General features: G+C 38.7%; 2 protein-coding genes and 1 non-coding gene across 3 annotated transcripts; 1 reads left to right on the top strand and 2 right to left on the bottom strand.

Moving 5' to 3' along the window:
• Positions 1 to 982: 982 nt before the first annotated feature.
• LOC113749216 (chaperone protein dnaJ 11, chloroplastic-like) lies at positions 983 to 2,057 on the bottom strand. Its single transcript, XM_027292895.1, has one exon. The coding sequence runs from the start codon at positions 1,770 to 1,772 to the stop codon at positions 1,302 to 1,304; it is 471 nt and encodes a 156-aa protein (XP_027148696.1). The 5' UTR covers positions 1,773 to 2,057; the 3' UTR covers positions 983 to 1,301.
• A 2,322-nt stretch (positions 2,058 to 4,379) lies between these two features.
• Positions 4,380 to 4,487, top strand: LOC113750936. Its single transcript, XR_003464704.1, has one exon. It is a non-coding gene; the product is annotated as a small nucleolar RNA Z279/snoR105/snoR108 (small nucleolar RNA).
• Positions 4,488 to 5,271: 784 nt separating this feature from the next.
• On the bottom strand, positions 5,272 to 12,146 carry LOC113750023. Its single transcript, XM_027293931.1, has 13 exons — positions 11,677 to 12,146; positions 11,220 to 11,586; positions 9,413 to 9,735; positions 9,123 to 9,215; positions 8,947 to 9,037; positions 8,021 to 8,114; positions 7,340 to 7,437; positions 7,010 to 7,079; positions 6,597 to 6,697; positions 6,317 to 6,433; positions 6,099 to 6,175; positions 5,870 to 5,917; positions 5,272 to 5,782 (listed from the first exon to the last, which is right to left on the bottom strand). The coding sequence occupies exons 2-13, from the start codon at positions 11,508 to 11,510 to the stop codon at positions 5,308 to 5,310; spliced, it is 1,878 nt and encodes a 625-aa protein (XP_027149732.1). The 5' UTR covers positions 11,511 to 11,586; positions 11,677 to 12,146; the 3' UTR covers positions 5,272 to 5,307.
• Between the last annotated feature and the right edge of the window lie 123 nt (positions 12,147 to 12,269).

Genomic DNA, 12,269 nt, shown 5'->3' on the forward strand with positions numbered 1-12,269 from the left:
AACACCCTTAAATATTTTAATGAAATTCCCCTTGTTTAGTATGCTTATACTAAGAATAGCTTTTAAAATTATTTTTTTCATTCTTTTTCCTCCTCATTCATTTTTTTAAAAATTTGTTGCCAATAAAACTATAGAATTACCACTATTACCTCTAGTTTCCATTGTAATCAAATGTCAAACTAGTGATTTTTTAAATGAGTTAACTTTATATGCAATCCAATGCTTTGATGATCTTTGTTTACTATTTTTTGGTATTAAAATTAACAATAAATAAAAAAGAAATTGCCCAAAACCACTACTAAATTATGATAATCCCACTACTCAAAAAATTCATAAACTCTAAATTAATTATTTTAACATTTTCTTTTCTATTTTATAAATCTAAATTCATAACAAAATATCATATCATAGTGATAAATTTATTATTATTATTATAGTTGTTTATCAAATAATAGTTATGAACATAAAAATTTTGGCATCTTTTCTTTATAATTATACTAGATAATCTTATAATTGTATAGAAAAAATAAATTAAAACTCATTACATAAGGGTATTTTTGGGTATTCGCTTAAAAATTTGACAAAGTCAAATATTATTTTAAGATTTTGTTACTAAATCTATCAAATTCAGAGAGGTAAGTGCAATTTTTCAAACTTTAGAGGAGCTCGGTGAAATTGTCAAAAACCTCAAGGGAAATTTCTAGAATTATCCCTAATCAATTCCTATATACATATGTGTGTGTATAAAGTGCCAATACTCGTTGATGTGACTAATCTCTAGATTAGTAGTTGATCATGATCGAAATAAAAATTTCCCAATTATAAAGCAGCCGTGACATGGATTCGCCAAACTTAAATGTCTTTTGCAATTTTCTTTAAAGTGGCTAGGGGTATTTTAATACTACGAGAAATGGAATCAGAAGAAAAGACCACAAAATCAAAGGAAAAAGTAGATATAATAACTCACAAAGAAAATTACTACTAGTATACAACATATTATTATTGTTTGTTCTGACATTAAGATAAGAACAATTGTAGTGGGAATTGCATTTCTAACACATTTTCTTCGAAAATACCATGTTGTAAGTAGAAGCAACAGCTAGCATTCCAAGTCAGACACCTAAAACTCAGCCTGATTCTAGAATCTGCATCTACGGTACATGTTAATTACTCCTAGTAATTGATACTAGTAGATGCAATAAAAAGGGAGTATCTGTACATTTCCGAAAATCTGAAAAGGCATCAAATTTGATGAGCTAATTGATGTCTGGATAAAAGAGTCATTTCGCTGCGAGGTTGTGCTACCAACACTGGTCAGTCTCCCAAGTCCGGCGAGTATAATACCCGGAACCCCTGTTGGTGGCCGACAATACATAAGCCGGGCGTCTCAGCCGGAACAACGTCCGGTCATAATCAGCGCGCTTTTCCGGATCAGAAAGAGTCGTATACGCTTTATGAACTCTCATGAACTCGTCGGCAGCCGCTGAAGCGTCCTGGCTACCCCTAGTGCTATTATGAGACGACGCAACGTCCGGATGCAAGACTCTGGCTAATCTCCGGTACGCGGCCTTTATCTCCTGACACGTGGCCCCCATCGGAATCCCGAGAACTTCGTATAACGAAGTCTGGGGAGCAATGTGTGAGGTAGATGTCGATGTCCTTCCGGCAGTGGCGTGAGCTGCCGAAATCCTACTTGGCTGGCGAAGGTGGTGCTTGAATCTAGCGCAGCTCGGGGCGGCACCGGCGAATGTGGAGCCAATGGAAGAAGCCATGGAAAAGTTTGATTTTTTTTGTTTTTGTGAGGAAGAAAAGAATAATCAATAATATGATTAATGAGAGGTGCGGTGATAGGAAGTTGCGGGTTGAGCGTGTGGCGTTTATAAGTTTATTATATAGGGTGTGGGTCGGAGGTGGGTTTGAATGCTTTGCTGAGGGGATGGGATACACAGGACATCAATGCTGACTCAGCCATGCATGGACCGGATTCATTGACTCCGCTGGCGACTCTCGATGCGAAGAACAATTCAACTCTTATCTTTGTGTTAGTATATGTCCCACCCAAGTGTAGAACTTAGCTATAGTTGTAGTTTGAATTAATTGTAATGTCAATTGTGAGTTTATATATAATCTTATGAGAAAAAAAATTAAGGTTTAATGGTCAGCACGGTTCTTTCTAATTATTTGCATGTTACCATTTAAATTTAAAATTTGAATTTATAGAAAAAAAATTGAAAAGAGAAGCACAAACATCACAATCAAACTACTATTCTTAAAAAGTTGGATTCTCGAAACATAATTAAATAATTTGGGACGGAGGGAGTATATATTACGTGTGTCGAGATTATGCAGCGTTCATTCCAAAAAAAAAAGGAAGATTATGCAGCGTTATGTAAAACATTAGATCAACTTAAGTTAGGGGAACCTCTTTGGTGGGTCGGACACTAGTGGATGTTTATATTAGGGCGTTGAGAGTGATAATCGAAATCTAGGGAATGTCTGTTTTCAATTTCAGAACAATATATTGAGTATTGAAATGAATAAATTTGACCATTGTTGCTACTAAATTTAGCGTCTTACTTGTTCTGATCTTCCTATACTGAGATGCAGGTTGTGGCCCAAGACGATCAATGCTTTATGTGAACATTAATACGAGCAGGGGACGAAGGACTTCAGAAGTCGGTGTTTGGACGTATTCCATACGTGTGAGGCTTGGCATGAATTTAGATTGCAGAAACGGATAACAGAGGACACACAAACATGACGTGTGAGTATGGATAATGGATGGCGACGGTGATGCTTGATGTCCAACCTAATTCTACAACTATTTATTGCTTCTTTTTTTTTTTTTTTTTATTCTCTTATCCTCGGAACGTTTGTGCTTGTAGATCCAATCCAAAGTCACGAATTATCTTACTGGAAAAATTGTTCTAACAGAATAAAAGCATGAAAGGTTAAGAAGAATTGAAGCTTGTACTCTGGTGCTGTAGTGGGGCAAATTTCCCAGTAGCCACGTGTCAGTTCGGACATGATGACCTGTCAGCTCGGCCAACCAATCTACGGATACTGTGATATGGCAGCTCGGGCAGAGCAGCTCGGAGTAGAGGGAGGTCAGTTCGGCCGTAGCCGCCGCCTCTCCATGAAGTGGGCCTGATGGGCCGCCGCCTCCGGATCTTTAGGGGTGTCATATGAAACCCTAGAAGGACTCCGAACCCTAAGGGGACTTTGACTCCTATATGGAAACTACTACCCATTAAGCCTATATATACAGCACCATAAGACGACACAAGGGACACCATCTACAGTTCTCTCTACTGTTGTTCTACTCTTGAGCTCTACTGACTTGACCATCGGAGTTATTCCGGGGACTCTAGTCCCGCCGTTGTTCTTTCTTCGCAGGATAGTCAGTTCGGTTTCTCTTCTCAACTCGGCTACACTCAGCCAGCTTGGTTCATAACAGCTCAGCTCGGGTTGCATCCTTGGCAGCTCACAGGCTAGCTCGCCAGCTCGCTCAACCCTTCGCAGCTCAGGCTGCTCGGTCTTCCCCTGTCAGCTCAGCAGCTCCCGACCAGCTCGGCATCAGCTGGCCAGCTCGGGGAACTAGCCCCGTCTGCCCATTTCCAGGTCGGCTCGTTCACCTAACCAGCTCGCCAGCTCGCTCCCACTCAGCTCGCTCAACCCGTCGCAGCTCAGCTCGGATCTTGTTTTTGGCAGCCGCATCAGGTGCCAATTCCAGCGACTTAGTACTCAGCAGACGCTTTCATGATTTCAGGGGATAGCTTGCGGACTGTCTCTAGTTTTTCATTGGATTCTATTTTGAGTAATTTCCTTTCCATTCACAAGATGGTCGACCAACCCTTTTCGGATGCAAACTTCAAGACCTGAAACTTGTACTTCCAGTTAAAGAAGATTAGATGTTTGTTGTTTTTTTAATCTAGGTAGGTTTGGAGGCCATAAATGTTGGCTCTCTCTTCTTAAATCCATCCTCACTCTGTTATTCTTATTATACTGGAGGGCTTGTTCATTCGATCATGTTTGATTTTGCTTGACATTTTTCTTCTTTGAATCTTCGACTATTCATCTATCTAGCAGAGTAATGAGATTGAAGGAATTCACTTCCTCAAATTTCAAATTTAATTTTATTGTTGGTATGATTTCCATGCTTAGGTAATCAACGACTCCCCCCCACAATCACAGGCCGGTGTTTACGTTTGACCCAGCTTTTCAAAAGAGTTCATTTATGTTTGGGTGGCGCGGCTATATATGCTAATATAGAGAGAGTCCCACACCGACTGGAGGAGAAGCAGATTGTTGATGGGGTGATAAATAAAAGGCCCAGATGGGCGCCAGGGAGAAAACCATGATCCTTCAGGCAGTTTACGGGGATGTGATGAGCGGTCAAAGCTCGCATTTAAACATGCGAGATGGGTGCCCGGCCCAAAGCCTGGTTACGACAACCCGGGCGCTCCCATATTTACCAATCTGATCCCTTCGTCCTTTCTTTCTTTTGCTTTTCTGCCGAGTCCCTTGTAACCGGAGAAGAGAAGGGGCATAATGGGATTGTGGTTTGTGCGAGTCCTTTTTACTTTTAACCCCAGCCCTTCCAAATCCAAAAAACCATTTTTGTTTTTGTGTTTTCTTTTAAATGATTCTTCAATTGGATCCATTCCATCCCATCCAACCCAAAACTTGTTTTTTTTTTTTTATTTTCCCTTGTTGGTTACAGTCCACGATAATGACTACCTCCTCAATTTGCCAAAACCATTTTTCTATAATATATATGCCTCTTTGGTTTGATCATTTCATTCCAGAGAAAAGATTAAAAATCTTCCTCCAAAAGGGATTCTGCACCTTTTGGAAATGAATTTTCAGATTTGATTAGACCCCGAAGTAGACCAATCAATTATAACAGAACAGGATCAAATGGACGCATATTACTGCACCTGACCACGTAGGTATGAACACAGAACAATTTGACATCACAGAGAAATTAATACAACTTGTGCCCGGGGAACTCAATAGTATATCAAAATGCAACCTGGACATATTTTTTTTGTATATAATGTGTCCAATACAGACATTCCTTTTTTTTTTCTCCAAAAATACGCAACTCCAATGAGTCATCGAAATGATGAACAACACTTTCACATAATCGCCATCACATCATCGCATGTATATATATATATATATATTACCACTACTAATAAGCCTACATATATATAAATATATATATACACAAAAACTATTTTGACAAGCAGGAGCAGAAGAATCAAATGAAATAAAAAATAAATAATGCTCAGCTTTAAAATCTTATGGAAGAGCTCCAAATGAGTTATCTAACCCGTCTAGTATGTCTAAAACATTAGCTTTTGGATGTCCCAACTCTATTCTTGGCGAGCTTCCAGTGCTCCGACTGAGCGCCCACACCTTTTTGCTTCCCTTCTTGGCCACAACGAACTCCTGGCTTTTGCTTCTCCCAGGAACTACTTTTCTCCTTTTCATAACCTCCTCCAACAGGTTCCTGTCTTCCAGGGAAAGTTGAGCTCCGTGGACATTGCTGTTGTTGGTTAACACCTCACCCTGCATATTCAGCCCCTTGCGAGTTGGGGACCGGCTTGGCAGAACCTTGGCTCCAGTGTCCCGATACTTTACCAGGCTGATGAGACGGTGAAGCCAAGTCACCAATTCAAGGATGTATGTATCCATCTTCTTTTTATCAGCGTGATACAGTGTCTGCAAGCGAATGAGGCTGGTACTTTTGTTCGTGTTCTTACCAAATTCAGTCCTACCACAGAGACAAACAGCTTTTCAGTTTCTCGATCCTTTAACAACAATCCAACTATAGCTGGTTCATATAAACAAATTTACTAACCCTGCTGAATTTGCCCACTCTCCAACCCACCCAAAGCCTTGATGCGCTCTGCTTTCATCACAAGTAAGAAAATGCCAGTGTTAGTTTCCAGCCATGCCTACCAACAATCTTGGTAACACCATATTTGAAGTAGTCATACTAATCAAACATCATATGGAAGATTATTATTTACTTAGAAGACGGTCACAGCAGTTCATAACGTAGTATTCCTGACAATCATCTTACATACTTTGTAGTATCTGCAGCAACAGGAACAAGCCACTGTAGAGTTTTTTCCATTTCGGCCTTAATTTGAGGAACTGTAAGCTGCGAAAGAACATATAAATTATGTACATGAAGGTTATGGTTACACGAGAAGTTCACAATTTTCAAGCCAGCGCACCAAACACGAATAAAAAGAAGGAAGAGAAGAAAACAATATTGGGAAGTGTGGTCTGGAGGGCAAACCTCTTCCTTGGCATCTGTTGGTGGTAACCGGGAGCGTAGAGCTGTCTTGATGCTGGGAGGCAGCCCATTATACAAAGTATCTCTCATATTAGGAGGAAGAGAGGTCGGGCGTGATGCCTAAAATCCAACATCAACTTTATTAGCAGAAGAGTACCATAAACACAGGCAAAGCACATGGGGATATCACCACAACAAATAAATAAATAAAGTTAAAATTACAAAATAATTATACACACACACACACACACACATGTAGAGAGAGAGAGAGAGAGAGACTTACAATATTATCAATTTGAGTAACTAAATTAGCATAATGTAAAGCAAGACCAGCTACACCTAGTCTTTCTGGTTTAGTAGGCTCTCTCCCACTAGCCACCAACCCTGTAATAAAAATGTCGTTAGGCTCTTTCCGATTTATCAATTTTGCAGCACAACAGACAGCTAGGAGAGAAAACTACCAAAAGAGAAAAGGTGAAACGTATTGTAATGAAAAACAGATTATGCCCATTCAAACTGGGCAATATAAATTGTAGATCAATCATAAATTTGATAGCAAAGTATCACATGTAACATCGGTTCTTTTCTTTGAGAATCTTGCGTCCAAGCATGCTAGCATGAACTATTTCCACACCAGAACTAGCATGGAATATTTCCGTAACAAAAAATGAACATGTGAAAATGTATTTTTCATACCATTATCTCCAAATGCATCTGAAATCTCTTGATGTATAAAGGTAACTACATCAACCAGTTTCTCAACAACCTGCAGTGGCATCACACAGGGCAAAAAGAAAAGCAGATGATTAGCGGCACAGATTAAAATGAGAAACTTGGTATATAAAGCAAACAGTTTCTCAACAGGCAATACTCTTCTTTTAAGACGTAAATGTCCTCTTTAGACAATAAATCCATGCTAATGTAAAAGCTGGGTCCAGCAAAGAATGAACATCGCACTCCTCTATTAGATTGCCCAAAAAGGCTGCATTCAGCAAAGAATATAAAGCAAGTGATTTTATTGAATACCTCCTCCAAAGGTTTAGACCACAGAGATTTCTTTCTCAAGGTTCTAACGAGTTTTCTTTGATGTTTTAGCTCACTTTGTAATATCATGAGACTTTCACCTGTGAGACATTTAACAAGAGCAATTATCAGCACTAGTCATCGGTAATGGTAAAGAACAAATTCCACCACATGTATTCTCAGAAATAAACAGAAAATGATTTCACTAAATCGTATCTGAAAAAAAAAAAAGGAAGTAGTGTAATGAGTCAATTTAGGGGAAGAAGCCAAGGTACAAGCTGTTGATGGTACAAGGAGAGGTCTAGCAAAAATAAAAAACATCAATTGAACCTCCAACACCAGATATAGGAAGTAAAGGTTGAGAATGTTTTAGTTGTACACTTAAATTATCACATGAAACAATCCATACCAAAATATATGTGTTACCATTGACATAAACCATGAAATCTCTCATATAATAATCAGGTAATTTGATATTTCCACAGATATTTGTTTTATTGCACAAGTCCAAAAGACACATAAAGCTACAGGCATTGAACAGGAGGAGGACAACAAGTTCTCATTTTCCATTACGCGCCCCACACCCCCCGCCCAAAATGAAAAAGAAAAAAGGATATAAAGGAATAGAAACCCAAGTGAGAGTGAAAACACAAAACTAAACGTGAAAAGTATCCATGCCCAAACCTTTCCGAGGAAGGTGCAAGGAGTCAACTTCCTCAAGCTTCCGACGATAATCTTGTTCAAATCTGTCCAAAGCATGGAATTCATGATATAGTTCCTGCAGCAAAGAAACAGGTGCACCACCCCAAATTAGATAGCAATAGAGACTTCTACTTGGTTCAATAGATTAGGCTCAATTTAAAATGTCTCCTTCTTTTTGATATGATTCAATCACAGAGAACAAACCATGCACAATTTATTTATTGGTATAAAGTAATTTTTCAAAATTTGCTTCATACATATTGGATTGTGTACTCTTTACAGCAAACAAGTTTACAAAGAAATTTTGAATCAAACAAGGTAACAATGCTATGGTGTGTGAATAAACCCTTGGAAACCCAAAAAACACGCAGCAGACGTTATCAAGTACAAATGGTAAGAATAAATCTAAATTGCTGCCCAAATTTTACAAGCATGAAAGATTATCAAAAGGGATTGTGTTTGCAAGGCAATTGATACCCTGCTATTAGTAAATTGAGAACCCTTTTTTTCATTTTTGTGCCCACATCAATATTACATTGCAAGGCTATTAAACATCCCTCAACACATAAACTTGGTAAGCAGAATATATTCAACAATGAGACAGAATCAAGTTTTGTAACTCTTGAATGTTGCATAGTGAGCTGAGTGTGGAAATTGAATCTTAAGTTTCTAGAACAGGGCAAATATTAGTAAATAAAATGTCCCTTCAAGTTGTTCATACGACTTGTATGCAAAGTGTCTCAAAGGAAAGAAAAACAAACAACAAGGACTAACCATGTTTAGAACACAATTAGTAGCAATGCCATCCAGTTAACAACAGCAATGCAATAAGATGTAAAAAGTATCCGAAAATGAAAATTGAGAACCATTTAATACACTACGAAACTGTAAAACACGAGAACACTCACAGAAGTATGCTGAGCCAGCGATGTCAATTCTTGCATGGTCATTTCTGCCTCTTCTCTTGGTAGCTTAGGATTTACAGGGTCTGAGTCCAACCTAAGACATTAAGACCGTATTAGCAAACAATTTTTTGAATCTTTGACAAGAGAGCCTTGCCAAAGGCTAAAGCAATCCAGCTTACTTTGAAAAGAATCGTCCCAGGTTGTGCCACTGTGGGTCTTTACACAGATCCCCAAATCTAACGACTTCTCGAGAAAAGACATCAAATTCCTCCCTACAAAATGCAGAAGCCAATAAATGACATAAGATTTTTCTTATTTTATTTTATTTTATATTTTTTTGCTCAATCCAGAATGAAGTTTAAAAACCAAAATCTAGAAAATTTGTTTGTGCGGGTAACAATGACCCATACTGAATAGGGGGAAAACATAAACCAGGAAGAAAACTAGAGATCAGAGAGAAGCTAGAAACCTTTTGTCAGTGGCTGCAATGCTGAGCAGCTCCTTCATATCAGTAGAGACTAGCTGTTGTACCCCTTCAGAATGTAGAATTTCCTTTTTCAGAAAGCGGATATTATCTTCAGAAAGGGATTGCAATAGATTTGCTCCTTTGGCTATAGTATTGGCAACTTCAAATGCCAAGATAGCTATTCTGTTCCCTCTTGAAGCCATGCCACCGATAAATCCACTGTTATTTAAATTTGACATGCTACTACCTAATGTATCCAGTACTTCGACTGCCTTTTCTAGTCCTGCTATCCCAGCCTTTCCAAGAAATGAGCTCACTTGAGGCCCCTGTTAAATGAACATCAGATACATGAATTAGTTTCACATTCACATCGTTTTAGTTCAAAAACTTTTGTTAGTAAATCACCTTAAGTACAAGGAGATATTCCTGTTAAAGGCACACTCCAGGAATACATTTCCATTTTCATTGTGAATGAATTGGCTTACAGAATACTACGCTTAGACAAATCAAACTTTGAACTAACATGGCATTTTCCAGCATATGCCAAGTAGCACTATCAAAGAGCAAAAATATTGCTCCTAAATGATTCAAAGCCTATCATTCTCATGTTTTAGTAGCTTTTGTTGATGCACGTCCCAAGGCTTAAGAATTTGAACTGATATTTTCACAAACCTATATCAGACAATGAAACCATTTAATTTCTTCATAAATCTCAGACAAATAATTTTACCATCACCTTAGCACCATTTACTTTCTCCATATTTTCACATGATATAGCACCAATTATCGATCTTAGGCGCTTTACTTACATGCAAAGCGACAGAATATGTATAGTATCTTCTGACCAAGAAATTACTTTAAATTTATGCCAGAACGTATCCTCAATCAAGATTTGTAGATTATTGGGAAGAGCTCTAGCTCCCACAATTTTTCCTAATGTATGAGCCTTTCTGTTGTCAGAAATTGGCTAGAGAAGACTTCTGGAAGGTCATACTGATTGTTGCAGGATCTACCATAACCATGATGTTTGAAACAACATTGTACGATAAGCCCACGGCATAAGAATTTAGCAGGTTGTTAGATATATGGCGTTAGAAGCAGAAGAGGGCACAAGACTAAATGAAGTGCCTCCAATATGATCTCAACTCCCTAACAAACCATCAGCACTCTTTTGAATTTTTTGACAGTAACAAGCTTATCAATATTGACTCATCAATAGAAGCCAGAATTGCCAACCAAAGTGCGACAACCATACACCATCCACACTTCTATGTGTCTCCAACTCGTTCTATTTTTAGTCTACCTCTGGCATTCATTTCCCAACATTGTCCTTTGCAGTCCAGAGACATACTTTCTCCATTTTGTCTATCAGAGTAGAGTAACGCATCCTTCTGCCATCCCATGAAAACTCTGAGTCTTAACTTCTCCAATCACCAAGATTATAACTTGATAGAAATGCGTTTCAAAAGCTCCTCAATCACATAACTGTAACAATTAGCTACATAAAAGAGAGACCACTGACAATTCCAGCAGTTAATCCTCGATCTCATTGCTCCTCCTTTAACAAAACGCTCTTATTCTACAATTACCTGAACAGCCAATCACTTTCAGCCGATTGCATAAAACTGCAAAAGCTAAAATAATACGAAGGGATGCTAAGTGATCCATGTAGTACCATTCTATGCTGGCATAAAATGACCATCTTCTCCAATCCCAATTGTTCACACAAAACTAAATTCTGATCACATGATACCCTTCAACCAAACAAGATATTTAAGAATAAAAAAGGGAAAATGCATTTCATCTGTACCTTGGCAGCTGCAGGTGTCCTTGCGGGGGTAGAAGGTTTCAATTCTCTAGAAAAAGATAATTGCAATTCACCAGAATCATAGAGATTTGAAGTCTTCTCAAAAGCATCGAAATCAGGATATGCATGGGAAGAATCATCAATCTTATTCTGCTGCTTTCCCCCTGAACTCTTCCCAGACTTGAGCTTTCCAGAAAACCCAGAACTTTTGTCGTGATGCTCATGGTTTCTTTCCTCTAGCTCCGATTTGTTGATACTCCTCTTGTTTATCCCATTTGAGCACACTCCTCCCATTCTTCACCGTGCCCCCAAGAAAACAAAAAGAAAAACTCAAAAACCCACAAAAAGCTACAATCTTTAAAATTAACACCTGGAAAAATACAATACCAATGAAAACTGTCAGCAACCCATATCAGGAAAAACTGAAAAGTGTTTGAAAAATGGCAGAGCTGAAACTTACAGATGCAACGAACAGGAAATAAAAATGTATCGTTACCAGCTGATTGAACAAAAAGAAAAAAAAAATTTGGACTTTACAAAAATACAGTCTGAGGGTTATCAAGATTCAAGAATTGGGGATGAATGGTGGTGAGCAGCCAAGTGGGCTGACTGAGTAGAATAAGAACAGAGGAGGACAACAACCAATTAGAAGACGCGGACACGGAAGAGAGGCAGAGGAGGGAGTCAGCAAAAACCCACGCTTGACTGCTCTTTTTTTTTTTTGTCTTTTCTTTTCTTTTGCGAACTAAAATTTGATTTCCGGGTGGAAATGGAAATTGAATCGGAAAGGGCAATGGGAATGGAGCGGTGGCAGAGTTGAATTCCCAGCAGCAGTGGCAGTAGTGGTAAATTCCTGGGCAAAATAAAAGTCTTGCTGGGCGGGTCTGAATGGGGCTGCCATTTGATGGGATGGGATGAGATTTGTGATTTTGTGATTTGTGAAGTCAGTCAGCCAGTCCCCCCCTCCCCGCCTACCTTGTTTGGGGGTTTTGGTGAGCATCTGACGTCACATTCAGTCTTGGACTTGCTCTTTTACCTATTTGCCCTTTTTCT

This window comes from Coffea eugenioides, chromosome 10 (assembly GCF_003713205.1).
Source record: "Coffea eugenioides isolate CCC68of chromosome 10, Ceug_1.0, whole genome shotgun sequence".
Taxonomy (NCBI): Eukaryota; Viridiplantae; Streptophyta; class Magnoliopsida; order Gentianales; family Rubiaceae; genus Coffea; species Coffea eugenioides.

Excerpts from the sequence above, each read along its gene's own strand:
- LOC113749216 (XM_027292895.1), bottom strand. The coding sequence starts at position 1,772 with ATGGCTTCTTCCATTGGCTCCACATTCGCCGGTGCCGCCCCGAGCTGC.
- LOC113750023 (XM_027293931.1), bottom strand. The coding sequence starts at position 11,510 with ATGGGAGGAGTGTGCTCAAATGGGATAAACAAGAGGAGTATCAACAAA. Across the intron at positions 9,216-9,412 it reads ATTGCAGCCACTGACAAAAG|GGAGGAATTTGATGTCTTTT; the intron begins GTTTCTAGCTTC and ends TGCATTTTGTAG. Across the intron at positions 6,434-6,596 it reads TTACTCAAATTGATAATATT|GCATCACGCCCGACCTCTCT; the intron begins GTAAGTCTCTCT and ends GTTGGATTTTAG.